The sequence below is a fragment of the Stegodyphus dumicola genome, chromosome 2 (genome assembly GCF_044657685.1).
Source record: "Stegodyphus dumicola isolate Sdum_Otavi_A_Nest chromosome 2, ASM4465768v1".
Classification (NCBI taxonomy): domain Eukaryota; kingdom Metazoa; phylum Arthropoda; class Arachnida; order Araneae; family Eresidae; genus Stegodyphus; species Stegodyphus dumicola.
In genome coordinates, this window is record NC_140769.1 from 254,629,613 (window position 1) to 254,655,549 (window position 25,937).

A 25,937-nucleotide genomic window follows, 5' to 3' on the forward strand; every position below is an offset into this window, starting at 1 on the left:
CTCTTCGGATATTAACTCCACCAGATGCAAATAACCTGTATGGCAGTAGGAAAATAAATGTGTGATCCAACAAATTCCATTTATGTTCAGATATCTTGTTCGTAGTTCAAAGAAAGCAACATAGCCATCACGTTCTAATCTTGTTCTAATTTCTTGAGGTGGTTTTATTTTCTAAAGTCATAAAATTCATTGAAATATATAATAATAAATTATTAGATGCAAAATGTGGTTGCAGGAGTGATGGATGTAAAGACAGTTATCGTCCAGAAAATAGCCTAATTGAATTCATGATGCCTGTCACATAGGAACACCCCTGGCAAAGATGCCAATAATATGGCTTTAACAGAAAAGTATCCAAACTGTTTGCTCCAGAAAAGACTATTAATTCAAAATAATATATGATTATTTTAAATAGATTATATTACAGACATGTTTTATTGAAGTATTTTCTTACATAAATTTCAAATGAAAAGTTTTAGTGTATTTTGAGAAATATATAATTTGTTTTCTTTAAATGCCCTGAACCTTTTCATTTTGCCACAAACTGTCATTTCCCGATTGAAAAATTTCAATTTTTTGTGTATTTCTTTCACGCACTCCAAATCTTTGCAGTGTATTCTCTCACTATATTCTGTAAATTTATAAATTTATTTAGATTCTGTAAATTTATTTATTTATTCTGAATATTTTTTTTTTTTTTTTTTTTTTTTTTTTTTTTTTGTACTTAGGTTGTTCGTAACAAACCAGTTATGCAGCCAGCTAAAGGTACCAGACAATGTAATTGTCGACAAGAAATGGTTACTAGACAGTTAGGCCCTGGCAGATTCCAAATGACTCAGCAGACTGTATGTGATGAGTGTCCAAATGTTAAGTAAGAAAAATATCTTTTACAAAGTTTTTTTTTTTTTTTAAATAACCAAACCGTAAATCTAATTGTGAAAGTCTCATCTTGAAATAAGTTATGCCTACCTGATTTACATCGATTCATAATGCTGGTGGATGATATTCCGAGGGATCTCTCACCATATAGTCTTCAACTATGGGCTAAGTTTAATCCCTGAAGAGATTGACTCCCTTTAGAATAATTCCGCATTGATCAGGCTTAGGTACCACTATATTTGTTTCCAGTACCTCATATGGGTCAGCTGCAGGCAGCATAATGGAAGCCATGAGCTTAGATTCTGTTCTAATAGTTAACTATTGATGATCCAGCTAATCTTTTCAGCACTAATCGTGTATTGGATGTCTGAAGTAACAAATCCAATTTTATTACAGATGTTATTATGATCATTATATCTTTCCTGTTCTATTGTTATCCTAAGACATCTTAATATACCTCCTTATCACTGAAATCTGCTGTTCAAGACCCATACCTGCCAGCATAATTTAATTGTGACATTGTTCAATCCCAGATGTTGATAAATCTTCAGTTTGCCTATCAATCCTCTTTTAATATCAGGTAGAGACTCTTCTATTTTATCATACGAGGGTTGGAACTTTAATAGTGGCAACTATTTATTTACAAGGAATACAAAAGTGATTCATGTCACCATGTTTTACAGTCCTTCAATATAGTCACCAGCATTGTGTACAACCCGTTTCCAATGATGTGGAAGTCGCAGAATACCTGTAGCAGTGCCTGTTTTGTTGATAGTTTGAATGGACCGGTCTACTGCCGCAAGAATCTCAGGAACAGTTTGGAAGCGAGTGCCACGTAGTGGTTCTTTCATCTTAGGAAATTAAGTCATAGTCACAAGGGCTTAGATCTGGGAAGTATGCTGTATGGTAAAACACTTCCCAGCCCCATCGCTTGAACAAATCAGTCACAGCTTGCACTGCATGCGGCCGAGCATTGTCATGCAAAATGAGAGGAATGTTCTGCAGAAAGTGTCGCCGTTTTTTTCTCAAAGCTGGTTGGAGATTGTGCTCCAAAAATGAGCAGTAATACTGTGCAGTGACGGTATGTGTTAGGATGACATCATCACAGTCGTACACGAGAATCTCCATAACTTTCACATTGCTAGGGTTCCGACGAAATTTCGAACATTGTGGTGACCCGTGATGACGCCATTCGTTTGATTGGCGTTTCAGTTCTGGCTGGTACGATTGGGCCCAAGTCTCATCCAGCATAGTGATACGGCGTAAAAAAGCATCTCCTTCGCTCTCATAGCACTCCAGGTGGGTTCGGGCAGCATCTATCGTAGCCATTTCTGCATTTCCGTCAATTGATGTGGAACCCATTGTGAAGCAATTTTTCTCATGGACAAGTGTTCCTTCAGAATGTTCAGCATAGTCGTATGCACTAATCCTGTTTGTCCGGCCAGCTGACGAATTGTTTTGCGGCGATTACTGTCCATTAGTGCGGCAGCAGCTTGCACGTCTGCATCTCTGACACTCGGACGACCTGGCCACAGCATCTCTGCTACATTTTGGCGTCCTTCATTGAATGCTTTCACCCATCTTGCTAGGGTTCTGTAAGGCAATGCAGATTCCCCACAAGCCCTTGATGACACTGTCCTGCTGTACGACCTCTGGCACATTAAATTTTTATCCAACATCGTTGTTCTTGTTTTGAAAACATCCTGACAACACTTACTTTAGATCGCGAGCTAATACGAGGATCCGTTCTTCGCGTCACTCCGCATGCGCGTGACGTAGGCAGGACGAGTCTTTTTGCTGAGAGGTAAGGTAGATATGTAGTTTACGTGTGGTATACGCAATATTCTTTGGTTTTGTTGCATAGCGTTTTTTCAGCTGTGTTGCCACTATTAAAGTTCCAACCCTCGTATGATCATAATGAATGTAAACTCTTAACTACTGTATTATTATAATCAGTACATGAAAATGCTTTTAAAATTCAGTGAAGATTTTTGCTTTTTAAGTGTGGTATAATGAGGGTTAATTGGTGTTAATTTGGTAATTTGTATATCGAAATTTCATTACTGTAGAATAATTTTTTTTGGGGGGGGCAATATAAGTGATTTCAAAATATTTCTGCATATTGATCTAAAATTTAAAAAAAAGGAACCTAATGTTAAACTTGCATAATGTAAATTGATAATAAATAATGAGGTGAAAATTATTTTTTCTCTTGGTGTTATTCATAAATAAAACTAGGTTATAATATAGCTTAATTTAAAATTTGAATAATGGTATGAGATATAATTTTGAAATTCATTTAACTCTTTTGATCATGAATAAGTTTTGCTTGCATTTGGAAAACTCACTGGAATAGGTTCTAACCCTCCATGTATGGTGTGATTTGAACACATTCTGGTTCTGAAATACAGGGCGTTTTTTTAATATTCTCTATCTTCATATATTTCTATTCACATCTTTATAAGCAACATTAGTATAATGCAGAAATTTGAATAGCCTTTTCTATTTTAAAAAACATACTTGCGCATGATATTTTCATGTGACCTGTATTATGAGACGGATTTTGTATCCCGTGGGAGCAGTGTGCAGAGTTTTAATAAGGTGCAGATACCTATTCATAATGCAGATTTATGAATCAGGGTGCATAACTTAATTCACATCATTCATGTTAATAATCCAATGTGTAGGGGATATTAGCTACATCATAATCTGCATGATTAAAGAAAATATTGATTTTTGTATAGGTTTTATGCAATCTATATTTTGTCTGTGACATCACTTCTGATGTTGATAAAATGATGACTTCTGAAATAATGTTGCAGAGGCAGAACATTTAATAAACTGTCATTGACCCTTTCTGGCACGCTACCTTTTAAAGCTGGAGTTTTTGATTAAAAAAAAAAAAAGGTAGGCAGTCTAGTTAGGCCTAGAGGAGTACACAAATAAAATTTCATGAAGATAGCACTTATCGTTTAAATCTGTGGGTGTGTCCAAAGGGAGCACACTAATTGAATAGAGCTTCGAAAAGAGTGCTGAAACGAGCATTATTGTAAATGAACTGACCGATGAAATGCGGAGAAATAAAGAATACAAACTCTCAGTTGTCCTAGCTTATTGGTGAGCACGGTCTGGGCACACCTAGGGCTCGCTGTTTGATTTTAGGCAAGATTTCAAGGTAAAAATTTAAAACTAATATAGAATAAGGAGATTAGCATACAGCCAAAAAAATAACATAGAAATTTCTTTTCAAACAATTTCTTTTATACCCTAAAAAAATCTGGAAGATGTCTTTGAAAAATGAGGGTCTTAAAAAACTAAACATGGCTAAAATATATGAACTGGTTTGTGTTCAGCTGCCATCTACTATAAATAAAGAAGGTTCAGAATAACCTATAGTAACCTATAAATCCTTTTTCATTCAATTTTTCTGTGCATACAGAAGGAAATTTTTAGGTGTGTCCAGGCCGGACACACTGTGCCACAAAGGGTTAACTGTAGCAGAGTTGCCAACTCTCCCGATTTCAAACAGTTCTCCTGCCAACCTGATTTTCAATGGATTTCTCCCATCTTTTTGTTATTCTTAAAATTTTTCACGATTTGTATGTATGCTGGCTTAATACTTCATTCTTTGCACCAAAAAAGTGATTCTGGGTGTTGTAGTGGCCCAGTTATTGCATGAGAAATAATTATTTTTTATTTCATATATTTGTTCATATATTTAATTATTTTATAAAATTAACTTTAATATTTTGTTAATATTCATATTTATATTTCTTTTATGCTGAATGGCAACTAGTTCTAGTTCTGATTCATGATTGCTAGGTTTTGGTTTCAAAACGTTGCTCGTAGCGTCGCATTTCGATAGTTGGAAAATAAAATGCAATAACTTAGCTATTTGTTTATAATTCATGCTGTTACTAGTCATAAATTAATTTTAAACATTAGTAGCCAAGGCTACATCGTGGTGACCCTGATTAATAGTGTAGTGGCCCAGTTATTGCATGAGAAATAATTATTTTTTATTTCATATATTTGTTCATATATTATTTTATAAAATTAACTTTAATATTTTGTTAATATTCATATTTATATTTCTTTTATGCTGAATGGCAACTAGTTCTAGTTCTGATTCATGATTGCTAGGTTTTGGTTTCAAAACGTTGCTCGTAGCGTCGCATTTCGATAGCTGGAAAATAAAATGCAATAACTTAGCTATTTGTTTATAATTCATGCTGTTACTAGTCATAAATTAATTTTAAACATTAGTAGCCAAGGCTACAGTGTCACTTGGTTTTTCTCTAGATTACATCTAAAAGAAAACTAAACTCATTTCGACAGTGAGAAATGTGTTTCTGCTTCGTGAGTGAAACCACTTCGAAAACATTGTGTTCTGGTTCTCCAATCAGCATTGAGCACCAGTGTGTATCTTCTGGCATATATTAGCCAATGACCACAAACCAAGATCAAAGCTATTATTTCGTTCATCTTGTCATTGACGGGTGTGAATGCTTGTGCTTTTGAGAAATAGTTTAAGAAATTGTGACCTTTTGTGTTAGTTATGTCTGCAAAAAAGGTAAAATACTAATGTACTTTTCAAAAATTGTACACAAATGACTTTCCTTCTGTTTCCTCAAGGAAATGTAATACTTTTGCGATGTGTACGGTTTTTCTTTTCGATTTCACATCATGGAAGGACAGATGTTCTCAAACACGTGCATATGCAAAAAACACAAAGACAACATGAATTCTGTTGAAAAAAATAAAAAATTAGATTTAACTGTGGAAACAAAGGACTATAAAGTTAATGCTAAATGCCTGTTCTCTGCTTTTTTACTTGAGCACATTTGCCACTGAATGCATTGGATCATGCTGTAGCTTTATTTAGGAAAATGTTTCCTGATAGCAAAATTGCTAAGAAATATTCAAGTACAAGGACCAAAATGGCTGCATTTGTTAAAGAAATGGGTATGAGAAATAAATCTTCAGTTAGTGAATGCATTAAAGCACTTTCATTTTGCCCCTCTATAGATGGAAGCAATAATACCAATTCAATTTATATCCAATTGTTGTTTCTTATTTTAATCCAGTTTCTTAAGAAACTGAGTGTAGTTTACTTTCTGTTACCACCTTAGAAGGACATTCGACAGGCTTTAATATAGCACAGCTAATTATTAAAATTTTAAACGAAAATGCAATTCTTCAGGATAATTGCTTAGCATTTGATGTTGATAATGTACCAGTTATGATAGGTTTGAAGCCTGGTGTTGCAGGTATCTTAAAAAAAAAAAAAAAAAAAAAAACTTCAGATTTGCAAATGAGGTGCACCTGTCACCTCTTAAATTTAGCAGCTGAAAAAGGAGCAGCTTCTTTACCAATAAATGTTGACAAACACATTGTTGATATTTATTATTATCTTGAGTTCTAAAAGGAAGGAAAAATTGAAACAATTCCAACAGATGCATAATACTGAAATGAGAAAAATTTTGAAATGTATGTACCGCTGGCTGTCTTTAAAGAAATGTTTATCTAGAATCCTTGATCAATAGAACCCACTTCTTGCATTTTTTAAAGAAGTAAATGCTTCTAGAGTAAAGATAAAAGTCTCTATTGAAAGTTACAAAATACCTAAAGTAAATGGAGATGTAGCTACTACTTCAACTGTTAAAAATAGATTTGAGAAAAACAAAGTAATTTCTGCACCAGTGAGGAATTTAACTGGCAGTTCTCAAAATAATACTACAAACTATAAGCGTAAAGCTGATACAAATTTCTCTCAAAATAAAAAAAAAAAAAAAAGATCAACAAAAGAAACGTTTTCCGTTTATCTTGTGAAGAATGAATACTTATGTTTTTGAAGAATGAAAATGTATGTTTTTGTCTTCAGACCTTGACAAAGCTTTTTGTTCTTGTGTACAATTCATTTTGCCATCATTCGATGTTCTTAACACAGTTCTACAAAGCCGAATTCCATTAATTCATGTTTTGCAATCAAAGATTTATGATCTGTTTAAAGACATTTTATGAAAGTTTGTAAAACCAGTCATTGTTTTGTCTTCTAATTCTATGTATAATGTGATTTATAGTGAAATAGAAAATCGGAAGAAAAATCAAGATTTGGTAATGGGGGTTGCAACTGAAAAAGTTGGGGAGGAACTTTCCGAAGAAGACAAAAATATGTTTTATATGCATGTTAGAAGCTACTTCTGCTGAGTATGTGATTACATACTAAATAAATTTCCAATTAACGATTTTGCATGCTAAAGTTGCTGATGTTTTTGCTGTAGCAAATGCATCTTTTTCTGATATAAGATTTCTTTTGAATATATTTCTAGTTTTACTTCATTTAGTCATGAAAGATTGATATTGATGAGATATTGATATTGCAACTGAAAAGTTGTGGTCGCATTTTGCAGTTTACAATTGGAAAGCTTGTATAAAGTTATAAAACCAGCTAGGATTAACATCCAGTAGAGTTTAATTGGAAAACTGAAAGGTTCTAATGGAATTTTCAAGCATAGTCTAGAATAATGTTGACCATTCTGACAATTCCCCATAGTAATGCAGAATGCAAAAGGATTTTCAGTGTTGCTGTAAAAACAAGGACTAAATTTAGATCTAACATTAGTAATAACACATTAGAAAATCTTTTATTAGCAAAAGCCGGCCTGCGTGGTAATTGCTGTGAACAGAATTATGAGATTTCTTTCTTAATGCAAGCAAAATCTGCCACTGTTGATAGTATTTGCACAAAAACTGATTAAAGTTTTTTGTTTTGTTTTGTGTGTTAAAATATACACATAATAAAAATGTTTTTTACAAGTAAGTATTTTTTTTACTGTTTACATTTAAGAATTGGTAACTGAACTTTCGGATGTTTGTTTAAAGTTAATTTGTTTTTAAAAAATACATTTTTATCATTTAAAAAGGCTTCATCGTTTTGAAAATCTCCTGATTTTTAAGTGTCTTAGATTGGCAAGTGTGCTGTATTCTGTTACTTTAAAAAAGGAAGTTCAAGGTTATTTTCCACCACCTGATTTGACTCATGACCATGGGACAATAGCTGCAGATAAAGACAAGCTGCTTAATTATTTTTCATTTCCATTTAGCTTGTTTCATTTCATGAAAAGATGCAAATAAAGGCTAATTCCCTATTGTAAAGTGATTAACCTATTTAAAATAGCAGACTGTAATGGACTCTATTTTTGTAAAAGAATGAATTTGTATCAAAAGATTATAGCAACCAAATTTTAAAATATTTATATGCTCATAAATTCAGAAGAGAAATAAGCAAAGATGATTATGATTTCAGTCATAAAATTCCTAAAACCAGCTCCAAGTTGAATGTTCTGCTGGCATTGCGAAGGTAAAAGAGCAAGTGTTCTCTTGTAAAATTAAGAAAAATAATTTTTCTTTCAAAAGTGAATCACATTCTTTCTGCAATGTTATTAAAAATAGTTCCTTTTATAAAATATCAATGCAGAAAAACAAGTGTCAATTACTGTTGCAATGTGATATTAGGCTTAACAGAAGATACCAAATGGCCTTCAAGTGAGAGCTAAATTTTTCACAATTGAAGAATTTGGTAACTGCCAAAAGATTTAAACAATTTAACAATCTTGAAAGTTTTATGACCTAGAAAACATTTAATTTTGGCACAAGTAAAAGTGATTTAGGTAATATTTTTTTTTAAATTCATTGAAACATAAAGAGACTTAAATAAGTAATATTTTTGAATGAATTGAAATGTAATCACCTTGATGCAGAAATTTTATGTATTTCCTGAGGCATTTGTTACAAGATCAGTAAATAAACTTCTATATGGAAACAGCATAAAACGTTATGGAAACAGCAAACCTTGTGGGGGGTGCAAGGAGTAGGGTATCAGCCGTTATGATAGCATACACGAAAGAGGTTAAGACGATGTCTTCAGGCACAACAGTGGCCGAAAGTCAAAGCTGGCTGATAGGGATAGATGGGTCTTGAAGCGCATAGTAGCCCGAAAGTACAAGCAATTGTTATCCGAGATAACATCCGAAATGAACAGTCAGCTCCAGGACCCCGTTTCAACAAAAACTGCCAAAAGGGAACTCCATGATGCGAAATTTTTTTTGCAAAGTAGCAATTCGTAAACCCTTGGTGAGCAACTAAAGTTTTCAAGCGACGTCAATGGTGCAGAGATCACAAAGGCTGCCTTCACCCTATTTCAGATGACTGAACGCCTTTATGTCTGGAGAATGTCCAAAGAAAGAAGCATTTCATCCTGACTGCCTCTTGCCGACTGTGAAGCATGAGGGTGGCACCATTATGGTATGGGGTGCGGTCTTGAGCCACTTGTTATTCTGCATGGAATGATCACATCCAATCTAAGCATTCTAAGGGATCATGTCCAGACTGTATTCCCTGAAGAGTGACTGCTTTTTCAAGACGATAACGCCCCTATCCACACAGCTAGGTGTATTCAAGAATGGTTCGAAGAGCATGACAACGTAATTGAACATCTCGCTTGGCTCCCTCAGTCTCCAGACTTGAATATTATTGAACACTTGTGGGCATATTTGGAGTCCAAACTTCATTCCCGATTTCCACCTCCATCTGGACTTTCGGAATTAGAGCCCGCTCTGCAGGAGGAATGCCTTAATATTCCTTTAAATATTGTCCATGACTTTTGTGCATCTATCCTACATCACATTCAATCTGTACTGCAGTCAAAGAGTGGTCCAACCCCCTATTAATAAAGATTTTCCATTATTTCACGGGTGTTCATATTATTTTATCCTCCATCTGTAAATGAGTATATGCCATAATAGTTTTCTTTGATTATGGAAATGTGACAGTTTTTCTTGAATGTAATGTTAATATTTAAATTGTCAAATTTTTAAAGTAAGTATTTTAAGTGTTTTTTAATTCATTAATTTATTTATTTACTATTTTAAGATATGTTAATCAGGAAAAAGTTTTAGAAATTGAAATTGAACCTGGTATGAAAGATGGTCAAGAGCAAAAGTTTGTTGCGGAAGGTAAGCATTAAATTCTAATTTTTAAATTTGATTTCCTTTTATCTATTTTTAAGGATGTTTTTCCCTTGAATTAATTATTTGCATTTTTAATTAGGTGAACCTCACATTGATGGAGAACCTGGTGATTTGAGGATTCGAATACAGACGTTACCGTAAGTAAATTCTGAAGGATAACTTTTCTTCAAATTCTATCCATATCATAACATATGGAATTATACCAAGTTTACAAAGGAACGAGGCATATTAAATAAGTATGTTTGAATTAAATGTGATTTATATATTGTGTATTGTGCATTTGCCTTTGGAATAAATTCCTTTTTACTATTTTATGGAATTCCCACTCCCCTCTTGATGAGAATTTCGTCTTGGTGAGCACTCATTTAAATCATTTTTAGAAGGTACTTGTTATATGAATAGATATTTTCATGTGACAATCTGAATTTATTTGTGTGAAAATACTTTTTTTTAAGATTCTTTTTGATTTGTTTTTTCGTATAGCTTTGAATATAAGTTATAGTAATTATTTTAATATTAGTCAAAGCAAGAACTTTTTATTATTGTATACTTTCAGCTCATACTGGTAACTTACAAGGATTGGTTTAGAATAATGTGGTTGCCTGAATATCTTGCACACAAATAAAATTGTTATTTAATTAACACTGTCTGTTAATGCTGTATAATTGGAACTTTTATTAAGCTGGTACATTCGATCATGCCCTTAAGTCTCTTAAAAATTTGTGACACTATATTTATAACCATTTAAGTAATATAATATTATGGGTTAATATAAAAAATAAGCCATGTAAGAGGATGAAATTAATACAAATGAAGTGGAAATATATTGAAGATTCTTGTAGAAGTTTGTGCTTAATAATTTAGTGTTTTTCAGTTGTCTAGTACTTTTTGGCTAATAGCTTTCTTTTGATAGTACCCTTAAAATTCCTAAAAGTAAACATTAAGTATTAAAAACGAAATAATTTTTTATTAAAATACATCATATGGTATTGGCAATATCTTTGCTTGTAATATTGTAAATGTTTATAAAAATTATCAGTTTAGTTGTATCAACCAAATGTACTGTAAAAATAAAGTGCATTTATTGTTTTTAAATTGCTTAATTTCTTAACCACTTTCAGATTAAATTTGAAACAAATTTTAAATATTATCCTTTTTGAAATGGCAGCATTCTGAGGCCACGTGGAAGATAAATTAAAGATCTTATGTTTTGCACATTGGCAACATTTGCTAAATTGTGCGAGTGATAAAAGCTTAATATAATTTAATGTAATAGTCTATAAATTATCAATAGGTTCCACTAAAATTTTTTCTAATGTCAGTATAACAAAATGCATTTCTGCCTTCATTTAGTAGATAAAAAGGATTTTCATATTTTTGGTTAGGATTTCCATATTTTAGTTATTTTCATATATTTGTTATTTCATATATTTGTTATAGGGATTTTTATATTTTATTTTCATATATTTGGTATAGTTTGGTGTTATTTATTTTCATATAAATAATAACTTTTGACTAAAAATAATTTCTCCCTAGACCACCTATGTGGTTAGTATGAGTGTTATAACCTTGGAAACAGTCCCTTTTCCTAAAGGAGGGACTCAGCAGTTAAGAAGTGTATTAATCCCTGTACTTTGATGTAGGGTTTGCTTGGGTGGCACTTGGGTTATCTCACTAATGTCAACTGGCCATTAAAGCCATCTCACATTTTTGATGCCGTATTTGCATATTTTGGTGTTGATATTGTGCCAGTTGTCTGGATGAAGCTACATAGTCCATCCTTATTGTGCATATGATATGTCTATCATCTTTTGCTGTTAAGATTTTGACTTATCTGGTTCTCTTAACTCACTTCTTCCATACGTTCATCATTAACGAAACACTGCCTGATATAAGATATGAATTCATGATAGGAAAATTATCGTTCTCGTAGGCCAATCATTCATTATCTTTTAAATGATACAATTTGCTTATTATTGGGCCCTTCATTGTTAAAAAGCCATAATGACTTCTTGTTAAATGGCAGATAATAAAGTACTTTTTTTAGTTTTCTGCTATACCTTTTTCTTAGGGCTTGGAAGATAGTTCAAAGTGAGCTGCTCAGTCCATGCATGCATTACTACTAAAATTCTAACCAGTTGCTTATTGTAATCTACTTAGCATTTCCTGTAAATTTCAGTTTATTCATATGATTCCATTATGATGTTGGTTTTCGTAAATATAAGTAATTATGTTGAAAATTTCTAAGCCTATATTTCTGTATCAATATTTTGCAGGTTAAGTAGGCAATCAATATAATTACTTTTATAACCACATTGATTGTATTTGCTAGAGATTCAGATTTGCATTTGTATCAGTGATCTCTGAACTAGCACTACTACAAAAACACAACTTTATTTTGACTATGGTACATAAGAATTAATTCAAATTAGATTCTATGTTTAGTGAATTAATATGGGTTTCATTGAACTCGTGAAGTATATCTAAGAGAACCCTTGTAACAGTACTAAAACACTGTATTATAATTGAGCAAAACTTTGCATAATTAATTTTGTTTATATTTTATAAATGTGTTTATATTTCAGTCATCCTGTATTCGAAAGGCGAGGAGATGATTTATATACCAATCTAACAATATCTCTTACTGATGCACTGTGTGGCTTCACAATGGAGATTACACATCTTGATGGTCATAAGGTTTGTTTTAGTTCCATATATGTTATAAGTTTATTATGTGGCAGCATTTCTCAACTTATTACTTAGATTATTTGGTGCCTCAGAATCTTAGCATTACATGAGCAAAAGATAGTTAGGAACAGGTTATCATAGGTTTAGATAATTATATTTAATATTTTTTATATGGGGATTTTTAAAAAGTCCATTGTTATTTCTATGGCTCCACAACATTAAAGTTGAATACTGTTTTATAGCTTTAAGAAAGCTGTTACAGTTTTGATTATTTTATGAATTTTATTATGATTATGGATTTTGTGTACATTTTAAACTTTTAATATTTACTATTATTTTCAGTATTTTTGAGAAAGTATTGAAATGCTCCCCAAAATTTTGAGTTAGAAAGTTGAATCTCTTTTTTTTTTTTTTTTTGCCAGGAGCAAAGAAAATCTACATTTACATTGATCTTTAAAGATGTAAGAGAATAAGGTGAAAAGTTCTCGGCCTAACAATGAAAGACTGCAACTTTCAGTTAAAAAATTACTTTATTTTTCTACATAATCTCTCTTGATACCATCACACTTAGTCTAGCACAGTATTCTTTCCCAGAAGTGAGAGTCTGGAAGGTTATGAAAATATTCAACTTCTTCACTGTGTGTGAAGCACTTCCCAGAAACAAATTTCTTCAAGTTTGGGAACAGATTGAAGCCTGAAGGTGCTAAATCGGGAGAATAAGGGGGAAAGGCATTGTCCTGGTGAAAGATGATATTTTCTTCAAGCCTCTTCTCGCAAATTTTGGCACCCAGCTAGTCAAGAAGGTTGGAGTAATATTTACCTGTAATTGTGTTCCTTTTTGCAAGGTAATCGATTGACAAGGTTGCTTTCGCATCCCAAAACACAATAGCCATGATCTTTCCAGCAGATGTGATAGATTTCGATTCCTTTGGCGCCGAGCCACCGGCTTCCACCCACTGCTTGGACTGTTGTTTCATTTCTGGCGTGTAGTGATGGATCCAGTCTCATCCATGATGACAAATCGGCATACAAAATCGGTAAGATCCCTGTTGAATCAGTCCAAAGATTGCTGTAAAAATTGTTTGCGCATTTGCTTTTAATCTGCATTCAGCAAATGCGGCACCGATCTTGCACAGAGCTTCGTATCCCTAATTCTTTATGCAAGATGTTTTGCACCTTTCTTCTGATATCTCCACAGCTTCAGCTATCTCGTGTACCTTCACTTGCCTATTGTTCAACATGATATCATGCACTTTTTCGATGGTTGCGGTTTAGAGCCAACCTTCACATGGGTCATCTTCGAGGGATGTGCGACCACATTTAAATTCAGCTGCCCATTTTTTAACAGTTGACATGGAAGTAGCAGAGCTCCCATAAACTTTTTTCAACTTTGGATAAATTTCTTTAGGGCTTAATCCATCCGGAACGAAGAATTTTATGAGAGCACAGTATTCAAGTTTATCTATTTTAACGAATAACATAGAAGACATTAACTTCAAAAATTCATGTAAATAAACTACTTGAGAGAACAAGTTGAAACTTGCCATATGAACTAATGTCACCTGCACCCAGGCAAGAAACATAAATTTTTGCTGATTGGAGCACTATCTCTGGGTCAGGCCGAGAAATTTTCTCCTTACCCTCGTAATTGCTACACAGAATTCTCATTTGTAACAAAAAGTATTTCGTCGTGAAACATCCAGAAAGTTATATTATAATATTAACATTGTTAGGAAATTAGCAAAAAATTTTGAATAAATGTTTAAATTTCAAAATGGTTATTAAACATTTTTGTATGTTTTGTGACTTTTATCAAAGAAATGCTAAGGGAAATCATGTTTAGCAAATGCAGAAAACTTTAGGAATAATTATGATGTATTGAGAAATTCAATGAGCCTGAATTTTGGAGAAATATATATTTTAGGATAGTCATTGACTATTATTTTTAATGAAATCAAATCAATGGTTGATTACTTCGGCAATTCTTAGTGATATATTTCTTATATTCTGAACTGATATATTGAGTTTTGTGTTTGTACCTTCATTGCGTGTGTATCTTACTTTAATTCCAAATGAATGGGGTTGGGTTCACACAAAGTTTATTTTGATATTAAAATTCGAACTCCTTACTTGTCACACAATTCTGACAAAATTTTTTCTAAAAATCATAAAATTTTTATAGATTTTTTAATGTTTATAAAATTTAAAATAGATTAATGTAATAACATGGTAATATAATAATGGTATTTTACCTTAAATTTATGTTTTTTTTTAAATATAACTTACTCTATATTTATCTTTCCTGTATATAATTTTTGGAGAAAGAAAAGTTATGTCTGCTTTAAATAATGGACAGCATTATCTGCAGATTATGATGCTTTTATTCAACATCAACAATAACTATAATATTTTTTCAAAAATTTAATTTTTCTGTTTGCGATAAAGTTTGAAATATGGTTTCACAGTCCTACATTACAAACTTTACAATAGACAGGCTGTTTACACATTTTTTAGATGATTTTCATTGTATTTACCAAAATGTTTTACCTAAAATTTTTGTGTTTTATGTGTTCCATTTCATAGCCCTTATTCTTCACTATCTTTCTATACCGTAACTTCAAAGACAAAGCTTTTTGTAGTACTGGAAGAGGTATTTTGTCCTATTCCTCTTGAACAGCTTTCCAAAATCCAAGGAGGGTTGCAAGTTGACGTTTGGACTATCCGCTTTTTAAAAGTCCAAAAGTGCAAAAATCCATGGGTGATACATCAGGAAATTTGGTAGGGATATGAATGAAGGGTATGGCTTCAATACCTATTTTTTATTCCATTTTTTCTAGGAAATTAACACTAGATTGTGATGTGTGGCTACTTGCTTTGTCTTGATGCAGTTCTACTGATTGATAATCACACTGTGAGTAAAAATAAGGTACAGTACAAAGTCCGTAATCCGGAATAATCTATAATTCGGACCTAAAAGCCACAAACTTTTTTTTTTTGTATGCTTTAAGCATGCGCGTAATACGTTTAATGTATAATGGACGGTATAAGCTAGGCTAAAATTATCTTTACTCATTCTAAGGCATTTCAGTTAATGTTGCAGATTGTGCTGTTCCTTAATCTTCTTATGCGCCTTATCATTTTTTGCAGATCATTAGAACAATTTTATAAAAGTTAAGCTTGAACTTTCGATTATGTAAAAAAGTGTTTTCAATTCTGGAGCTGCCAAAGGATCTACAAAGCAAAAGCATGTTTCGATGTCCATCAAACAAAAATTCGATTGACAAGTTAGTGGGTATTCTCTACGCAGCAATTACAGGACTTGAACAGTAGAACTTTGTAACTGAACAAGAAATTATGTCTGTTTATAAAATTAAAGAGAAAGTATTAGCACAAATAACAAAGCAACTTAAACAACTTGCATTAAAAGAAATGTTTAATAATGTAAACAAATAAATATCAAGCTTCTTTTTTTTTTTTTTTTTTTTTTTGTAAATTTTGATACCCTTTAGATCATAATTGCTCTTTATTTCATAAATTACGGTTTCATATTTTTAGATGTATAATTTCTGTATGCCATCTTACCAGATTTAAATTGATGATCTATAATCTGGAATTGCCGAAGTCCCGACGAGTCCGGATTACAGACTTTGTATTTCATATTTGAAAATTGGATTAAAAATATGTTCCTCATAATATGCAGAGTTGATCTTAACATTTATCTCCATTCTCTTTATTTTTAATTTGCTGTTATACAAAAAACCAACGACAATCATAAATCCCTTTGAAAAACTTTTCCAGATTCTTTGAAGGATTTTTAGAATTTTTTCCCTCCTCTTTGATAATAATAAATGGACCTTTTTTTATTGCAGTCGCTTAAATACATCCAGGTTTCAACTATTGAGACAGCGTTTTTCCATTTTTGTCCGGACATACGTTTCTCATAAAAAATTCTGCAGTGTGTTCGGTGATATGTTGTGGAGAAAGACTATGCACATTATGTTTTTTTTCCCCCCGTTTTAAGATTCATGTCAGTTTAATCACTTTGTATACAGTTGGCATGAGCATTTTAATGATTTTCTATTACCATTAAAGAAAGATCTTACCTTTGTGACATTTGAAACATTCTGTTTTTTCCTTCGATATGTATTTGGAACAATTTTTCCACTTGAAGCCAATCTTTGACATTTTTTTCCTTTGTTGTTGACAATATTGTACGTATTGTGAAGGTACCCATAGAGATCAGAATTTAGGAGGAAATAAAATATCTTTACTGGTATATATAATAAATGACTGTATGTAATCAGTACTAGATTCCCTTAGCATATATGTTTTGTACAAATTTTGCTTTTATCTTGTGTATATATTGGCGCCAGGATAAATATTCTTTCAACAACATCAAAGTTTCATCAATGGTAATATCTCTTTCAGAAGTAATTGTTTGATATACACTCTTTTGCAAAAAAAATTGAAGCACCATAAAGGAAGTGGTTGTTTTTGATAAAATTGAATATGTGTATAACTCATACACAGATAATAAAATAATTAAAAAATCAAGGTCATAGTACCTGTTCATGGCTCACAAGCTCCCACTGAGTGTTCAAATTAGTAGTTGGTCGGACCGCTCCTGGTTGCCCCTGGTTTGCTTGAATTCATTGAAACAAGGAATGGTAGAGGATCCTAATGTCATTCTGCGACACATTCTGCCAGGCATTCATCAGTTGTCGCTCCATATCTGCGATATTTTGTGGTGCCCGAATCTGGCGGCCTACTATGTCCCAAACATGCTCAATTGGTGAAAGGTCTAGTGACCTTGCTAGCCAAGGAAGAGTATCAACTACACAGAGACAGTCCAGATTTATTTAAATATTTTTTTTTTTTAAATTTTGCCATTAGTAGGGTTTTTCTGTTCTAATGTAAGCATGGTTTTAGTTAAGAACTTGAGTTTAATAAATTAAAAACTTATCAGAGGTTATTTTTTCACAATTTAGTTATTTTTAGTAAGAAATTGAAGTTTTTAAAAATATTTTTAAATAATAAATAAAAGTTCTTTTATGTGTAAAAAATAAATTTAAATAATTTAATACCATATTACTTCTAATGTTAGCCGTAGTAGGATGTTGAAAATGGGAAATTGAAAAAAAAGTAATCTCAAGTTTAATGCCTGTAGGAATTTAAAATTGGAAAATTTATAAAAAATAATTGTACAGTACTTTAATGAAAAGTAAACCTTTTATTTACTTGGATACGTACTGATGTAAATATAATAAGCTACCTACTTTATTGAGAATCTTCTTCAGATATACTATCACTCGGGACATGTTCACTTTCAGATTTTGAATTCTGTGCTTCATTGTTGCACAAGTGTGCATCATTTGCACTGCCATTCAAATTATTAGCCATGTAGCATTTTAAAAAAGACATTTAGAAAGGTTAAAGAAGTACATTATTGTAGATTGGGAGCTTACAAAAATAAGATGTGAAAATGTTTGCTTTGACTTTAAGCTGCATCCTAATTATATGTTTTAAAAATCTGAATAAAAAGTACACTTAAATTCAAAATAATACAATATTTGGTTATTTAACTGTTAGATTGTTAAGCCCACCGTAGGCCCAGAACTAAACACTGATAGTTCAGTCTGGGGGTTTGAATCCTGAGAAACAAGCTGTCGCACGGCCATTGTCATGGTTTTCCCCATGTGTTACATGTTGTATGCAAGCCAGCTTCCCTTCTTGCTGTCAAATGCTTTGCCATAAGATTGCTTATTGTATAAAATTCAAATTTTTTTATATAACCCCTAAGTCGCTTAGCCCCTCCCAATTTTAATTATAGTTTTTATTTTATAAACTGTTAATGTTTATTCTTTCAAAAGCTAATCATTTCTTTAGATCAACTTTTATTGACTAAACACCAAAACACAAAATTACTAACTAAATAAAAGTTGGAAAAAATTTTTATAGCAATATGCTGCCATTTCTAATATCTTTAATAATAACTTTATGAAACAGTGTTAAATGTAGTGTGAACTATTCACACATTTTATTAATTTCAGTAACTGTCTTTTACTTGTAATTAAAAACCATGCTAATGGTCATAATTAAACTAGAATCAACAAAAACCTTCATTTCCTCAGTTTTTAAAGTGTTGATAACCATTCAAACATAATTTTATCTTTATTTTTATGAGAAACTGCTAATCATAGAAAAGCATGTATTTGTGTTTGTAAATTTTCAGTATATATTTCAGTATATGCTGCTCCATTGCATTAATTTAAGCATGTGTATGCATGTATATATGTGCTGTTCTTTCAGTTTTGATAAATGGTTAATATTTTAATGTGAATTTTTGCTTCCTAGGTTGAAATAACAAGAGACAAAATTACATTTCCTGGTGCCCGAATTAGGAAAAAGAATGAAGGAATGCCTAATTATGAGAATAACAACCTTAAGGGAACTCTGTATGTCACTTTTGATGTTGATTTTCCCAAAGGTGAACTAACAGCTGAGCATCGTGAAAGTATGTACTTTTTTTATTCATTTAAAATTATTTTATATCAGATCATTACATTAATTTTGCTACTTTTATTTTTCATCTAATGTTGCAAAAATATATGGAAAATTTCTATAAATTTATTGCAAATTTATGAAGACTTGTTTTATAACAAATTTGAACTTATATTGATAATCCTTCTCCTGTCCTTGAGATAAATCTAAAATAGAAATTTTCTAGAATAATGGATCTAGGAGAAAATTTAGAATAGAAATACCTAAAAATGATTAAATTTAGTTGTATATTTCTGTATAAATTTAAAAAGTTTGTAATTTTGCTGTTTAATGTCTTTTGATGATAGTTTTTAATTTAATTATTCTATAGCTTTTTACTGAATTAGTGCCCACCATCGGCCGAGCGGTAAAATCGCTGAACACCGGTAGTTCGGTCTGAGGTTCGAATCCCGCGAACGGGCTGGCTGCATGGGCGTTTTCATGGTTTTCCCCATGTGTAACATGTATACGAACCAGTTTCTCTTAGCAAGTCCTCCACGAAGGCATCCCTCCCCTTAGGCAGATAGCCCTAGTGTGCTTTGCCATATTCTCAATACACACACACACATTTACTGAATTAGTTGTGTCTTCTTAACTATTCTGAGGGGGATTATTTAATATTTAGTTTTGAAAATGTTTTTAAATTGCTTTCATAGTTTTTTAATTTGATTATTGTATAGCACTTCACTGAAATAGTCATATCTTGATAATTCTTCTAAAAAATTGTTTAATCTTTGCAGTTTTGAGTGTTTTTAAATTGCTTTCAGTTCCACAATATTCATTATATAAATTAATAAGAATGTTAAGAAATAAAGTAGTATGTGATATCAGTTTTAGAAAAATAGCAAATATGAAACATATAATGCGACTTATTTTATATAAATGAATATTAATGATGCGATCTTTACATGAGCTTATTTTTTTAAATTTCAAGATATTTTTAGGTTTATGGGAGTAATTATGCAATATTCACTATAAAGTGAAATTATTCAAATGAACTCTTTCATAAATTTCTTTTGTGATTGGTTTTTTTTTATTTATTTATATTTTTTTTATTTCCATGTAACTGATCACTTTCCCTCTCCTTTCAGAAATAAAAGAAATACTTAATGAAGCATCAAAGACAAAAGTTTATAATGGACTTAGAGGTTACTGACATTAGAAGGCACTTAGTTAATTTCTTATGCAATTGAAATTTGAGACTTTTGTATATCTGTCACTTTTAAGAAAAAACAATGTTTGTTCATATTGTACAGAATTATTTATTTTTTCTGTTATATCTGTTGTCAGAAAATGCCATGGAATTTAAGAGTACGAGTGCAAATATTTATTTTTTTGTTTATAGTTGAATGATCAATTATTTCATTTTATACAGTGATATCATTGATTTGGAGTTTTGTGCATTTACATACATGTACTTGAAAAGTTTGTATTCTTTTTAAGTATAAAATGAAAACTTTGTACTTTGAATATTAAAAAAGTAATTTTATCATAAATGTGAAAAATATTTGAATTTCTAACTTCATAAATCACATTTTACTTAAATTTGTTTGTATAGCATTATACATTATTTAATAGTACTATGGCCTGTGTACAGTTAAATTATAACTTTGTACATTTTTCAATATGAACTGCTTATATTTTCATGTGGGGAAGTTAGCCTAAACAGATTTATAAAATAAGCATGTGATAAATTTAAATTTAGGAGCAATAGTTTATTGAACATACAGATATATCTTTGCTTTTATGGGAAGTACACTTTTTAACATATTGTGTAGTATTGTATGAAATTTCTATTATGGACACTGTCAATTATTATTTTGCAAAATTCTGTCAACCAGCATTGTATGTGTCATTTCATAGTTCCCTTTAATTAACTGATAAAGAAATATTTATAAAATTGCTTTAAAATAGAAAATGGAAGTAAAGTATGAAATTAAGTTGATTGCCAGCTTTATCCTGTGTTAACTTTTATAATAATTGTATTTTACGTACAAAATTATTTTAGATAAAAAAAAAATTACAAAATTATATGTGTGTAATCAGAGGAAAGCAATACTGAAAGTGAAATGAATATACATGAACTGATTTACTAAACATAATAAACTGTATATTATTTCAGATCAATACTTTTTTGTGATTTCTTTCAAGAAAATTAGATACTAAAGTATAAAATTAATTTTCTTAAGATTAAAAACACTAAATGAACTGACCTTATTGAATTTTTAATGTCTGAAATGATTATGTATGTTATAAATATCATAAACTGATATACAAAGCAAAATAAAATACCTAGTAAAAATTTAGAAAATGTTAAAGAAATTAGATTTATTTAGTCTTTTCCAGTGTCTTCCTTGCATGGCAGGTGTACTGTTTTATAACTTCAATGAAATCAAAGAAGTGCTTTAAATTTGTTTATAGGGTCTTTCACCAAGTTTTGTGTTAATCCCACATTTTACGTATCTATTTATATAATTCATTCTACATTCATATACCATCTATATATTTGTTTTCAGGTAACAAAGCTATTTAACTATTGAATTGTATAGAAAATTTGGCAAATAGCTGAGTTTCATAAGCACTATTCAAAATGGTGTTATATGTATATATATATATATATATAAATCGAGCATGATTTATGTGAAATGTAAACTTTTAATCAGAAGTTGATTGTTTATATGTACTACTTGGCAATTAAAAACAACCAATTAATGAAATCTTTAAATTCTGAGTCTAAAGCAGTATTTTGAAAGTGAGAGAAACATGTAGGTAGTAATCTGAAATCGGCAACTCTTAGTCAGTAAACACATTTGTCAAGTAAACTGTCACGAGAGCATTATGCTATCTTATGTTAAGATTATACTATTGAATTTTAAATTTGGCTTTGAGTTTAACTCTGAGCTGTTAAAAATCATGCAAAATAATTTGGGTAGTTATTTGTCAAATTATTGTACAATTACAGTTGTATTTTCATTCTAGATAAATAATTATTTTTAAAAAAATTTTAATGCAAGGCATTTCTAATTGTGGATTAATGGTACAATTCCACTAGCATTTAACTGCAATTTAAACTTTCGTACTGTCTTGTTTGAAGGAATAAAAAGAAATAAGTGAAATTTTTAGAATAATTTTTTATCTTTTAGAATATTTTTATCTGTTTTACGTTGATACTGTAGATTGCCAATGAAATTCACTATTTATTTCTATAATTGAACAATATTTATTTCTGAGCTCTTGTTTGATATGAAACTTAAGTACACTGTCTTTTATTGAAGTACAAGGCAAAAATTATCATGGGAAATATCATGGTTCCTTGAAATATGTGTTGCATTTGACATTCCAGTGCAGCCTTTTAGAAGAATGTGTAATTGTATGTTTCACAATAAAAGTAACATTCTTATATCTGTAGTCTATTATGTTCATTTGAAATTTTAATCACACAGCCTTTTTAAGTCTTGATTGATTGGATTGATACCTTTAATGATGTAAAGAGTCACTAATAAGCCACTTTAATGGTTTACGAGTACACTCGGAACGTAGATAACGAAAGCGCATTTACGTTACCAGTGAAACAGTGTCCAAACGAGTACGCTTGCGAAGAGTGCGTTTAACCAATAGAATTATTTGCAGCAAAATAATCATGTGACGCTGTAATATAGCATTGTTTCCCGGATCAATGGAGCAGTCATCTTCTAACTTCGCTGTGTTTCTGTAGGTTTGCTAGATGATGTCAGATTCAGATGATTTTGGGATAGCTGACACATTACTATTAAGTACAGTCATTAAGCAGCAGTAAAAAACGGCGAGAATGGTTCCGAAAGATTTATTTAGAGCAACCTGTTCAAGGAGATTTTTTTCTTTATTGCCTCGCATGCGAAACAAATATCCGAATTATTTTTTAATTACTTCAGGATGAGTACTGACCAATTTAACAGACTTGCAGCTTTAGTAAGCCCCTTGCATGTTAAAAATCGGACAAATATGAGAGCCCCACTGAGTCCAGAAGAAAGGCTGAGCATTTGTTTGAGGTAAGTTTGCATTTCCTAAGTCGTGCTAAATTGTGAATCAGAATAAAGCAAAACATTTCAAAAACCCTTTAAGCAAGAAACTGCAGTACATTAATTATTTATTAGTTTAATTCTTGTTTATCATCAACTAATAATGGACTTGTAATTTAAATAAATTATTAACAATAAGGAAAATAAAAGAAAAATAGATTTCATAATTAAAAGTTTTTCTCTAAAAATTTAACTTCTAGCAGTTGTTCTGCCAAATACTCTAATGCATGATACCCTTTACTTTTTGCTCTTCATTTAGAATATTAAACGTCGTTATTTATTATTGATTGCAAGATTTTTGTTGTTAAAAAAGCATTAATTCTATCATTCATCTGATTTCAATTCTGAAGTATTTATATGAATGTCTAATGAGATAATTATTTTTATTTTTCTATTTCCTGCTTACTGACCTTTTAAACCAAACACTCTCACTCATTCAGGCCTACCACTGACTATGTGACTGAAACCTTTAAATACTAATACACAGTCAAAAGTCGTTAATCCGGACTTCGGCGATTCCGGATTATCGATTTTTTCCGGATCATAGATCATCAGTTTAAATCTGGTAAGATGGCATGCAGAAATTCTAAAATTAAAAATATGAAACCGTAATTTATGAAATAAAGAACAATTATGATCTAAAGGGTATCAAAATTTACCAAAAAAAGCTTAATATTTATTTGTTTACTTTATTAAACATTTCTTTCAACTTAAGTTGTTTAAGTTGCTTCGTTTTATATGATAATAATTTCTCTTTAATTCTATAAACAGACATAATTTCTTGTTCAATTACAAAATTCCGCTGTTCAAGTCCCGTAATTGCTGCGTCGAGAATACCCACTAACTTGTCAATCGAATTTTTTTCGTTTTCACTAACCTCTCTGTCACCTTCTTCATGTCTTTATCCATTTTTTGCAGCAATTCCACTTTTTGTTTGATGGACATCGAAACATACTTTCGTTTTGTAGATCCTTTGGGAGCTCCAGCATCGGAAATTCTATTTGACATAATCGAAAGTTCAAGTTTATTTTTATAAAATTGCTCTTACAGTGTGAAAAAAGTAATAAGCCGGATCTAGTTCGAAGATTAAGGAACAACTCGATCATCAACATTAACTGAAATAGATAATTTTAGCTTATACCGTCCGTTATACGTTAAACACGCACACGAAAATGTATTCTGCACTTGCGCAGTCGTAAAGGTCTTACGCGCACGCGTAAATGCCTATGGGCATGTGTTAACGCGGCGCATGCGCAGAAAGTTTTTAGTTTTGAGGTCCGGATTATGGGTGTCCGAATTAATGACTTTTGACTGTATTTCTTTTGCATATGCTGATCTTAGTTCCAGAGGTGTGGATCTTATTAGGTGTATGTTTTTCTCCCCCTCCCAATGGGTGTTTGCATTATTATTAGAACTAGAAATGAACTCCTTTTACAAAGTTCTTCATGAAAGTTTTCCCCTTCCCATAATAGGCAGATATACCATTAAGTGTTTATTATGATGAATGCGGTAAATAACTTAATAATTCAACTTAAACTTTTACATATGTGATTCTAAATTTTCAAATGGTGTATTTAGTACTATTTTATCACTGAAACGTACATAGTCCATGGTAATTTATGTAAATGAATTAATATGAATGCCTTTCCAGAAACACTATACAAGAATAAATATTTCAATGTTTGTAAAATATGTCTTTTTAAAAATAGGCAATATAACAATTTCTATGATGCTCTAATTTTTTTAGAATAAAAGTATTATTTTATGTTACGTTACAGCTTTTCCCGAGTACATACATAGGGTGGTTCAAAACTATATGTCAAAAATGTAAAGGCAGGCAGAGGGGGCCTGAATAAGCAGATTTCATATGGGAATGCATTTGTGGTAATGTCGCACAAAAACACTAGCACGTACAGCAGTATGAATCACAGGAAACTGAAAAGACAAAAAAAAAAAAAAAAAATATTAACAGTTTACAATAGGCATTTGAAAGAGTGGCTACCAACAGAGATGCAAAATTCAGTGGCGACACATGGATCAGTATACTTTGGAAAAGACATCAGGTATGTCCAACAACAGACAAGTGGGAAACAAGATCTTCTATAGGTGTGATTGGACTCCTGTACATGAAGCCATTAATAAGACCCAAAAAAAGAAATCCAAGCAGGTTAAATCAGGAGAACGCAGTGGCCAGTTTCTCCCCATTCTATCCAATGCTGGCCGTAGACAGCGTCCACGTGATTCCTGACATTCCCGCTGAAGTGAGGTGGGGCTCCATCATGCTGGAACCACATTTGTCTGTGAACAGCTGGTTTAGGTAAGACCTTCCCGTAAAATTGCTCCTTGTACATTCTTTGAGCAGTTAATTCATTTCTTTGTGCAGCCCCATACATGAAATGCATGTCGGTAAGCTCTGCATTGGTATAACGATGCATGCTCTTCGAGATCCATACGGAAAATGAAGAAGCCAGTTAGGACCGCTTTTATACACCGTACTCATCAGCACCCTCTACCGGCTCAATGCGGCATTACCGCACACACTTTCCTATATTAAATCTGCTTATTTAGGTCCCCTCTACATTTTTGACATATAGTTTTGAACTACCCTGTGTAGTATAAGACGATTGAGCTGAACCAATTGATTCTCAAAGCAAAATATGGTGAGAAATGTGACATGCATTTCCATACAAACAGCTTGCAAAGCATGTATTTTAATGACTTTTTATCACGGCAAAACTGA

The 25,937-nt window shown here is 31.6% G+C and overlaps 1 protein-coding gene across 1 annotated transcript in view; it reads left to right on the plus strand.

Annotated features, from left to right (window-relative positions):
* Positions 1–22,541, plus strand: part of shv (DnaJ heat shock protein family member shriveled) — a 37,267-nt gene extending 14,726 nt beyond the window's left edge. Inside the window, exons 5-10 of the mRNA XM_035372694.2 lie at positions 729–871; positions 9,814–9,896; positions 9,991–10,048; positions 12,497–12,608; positions 18,954–19,113; positions 20,231–22,541. Coding sequence (XP_035228585.1) covers positions 729–871; positions 9,814–9,896; positions 9,991–10,048; positions 12,497–12,608; positions 18,954–19,113; positions 20,231–20,295 — 621 coding nt within the window. The 3' untranslated portion in view covers positions 20,296–22,541. The remainder of the gene's footprint in view (positions 1–728; positions 872–9,813; positions 9,897–9,990; positions 10,049–12,496; positions 12,609–18,953; positions 19,114–20,230) is intronic.
* The last annotated feature ends 3,396 nt before the right edge of the window (positions 22,542–25,937 follow it).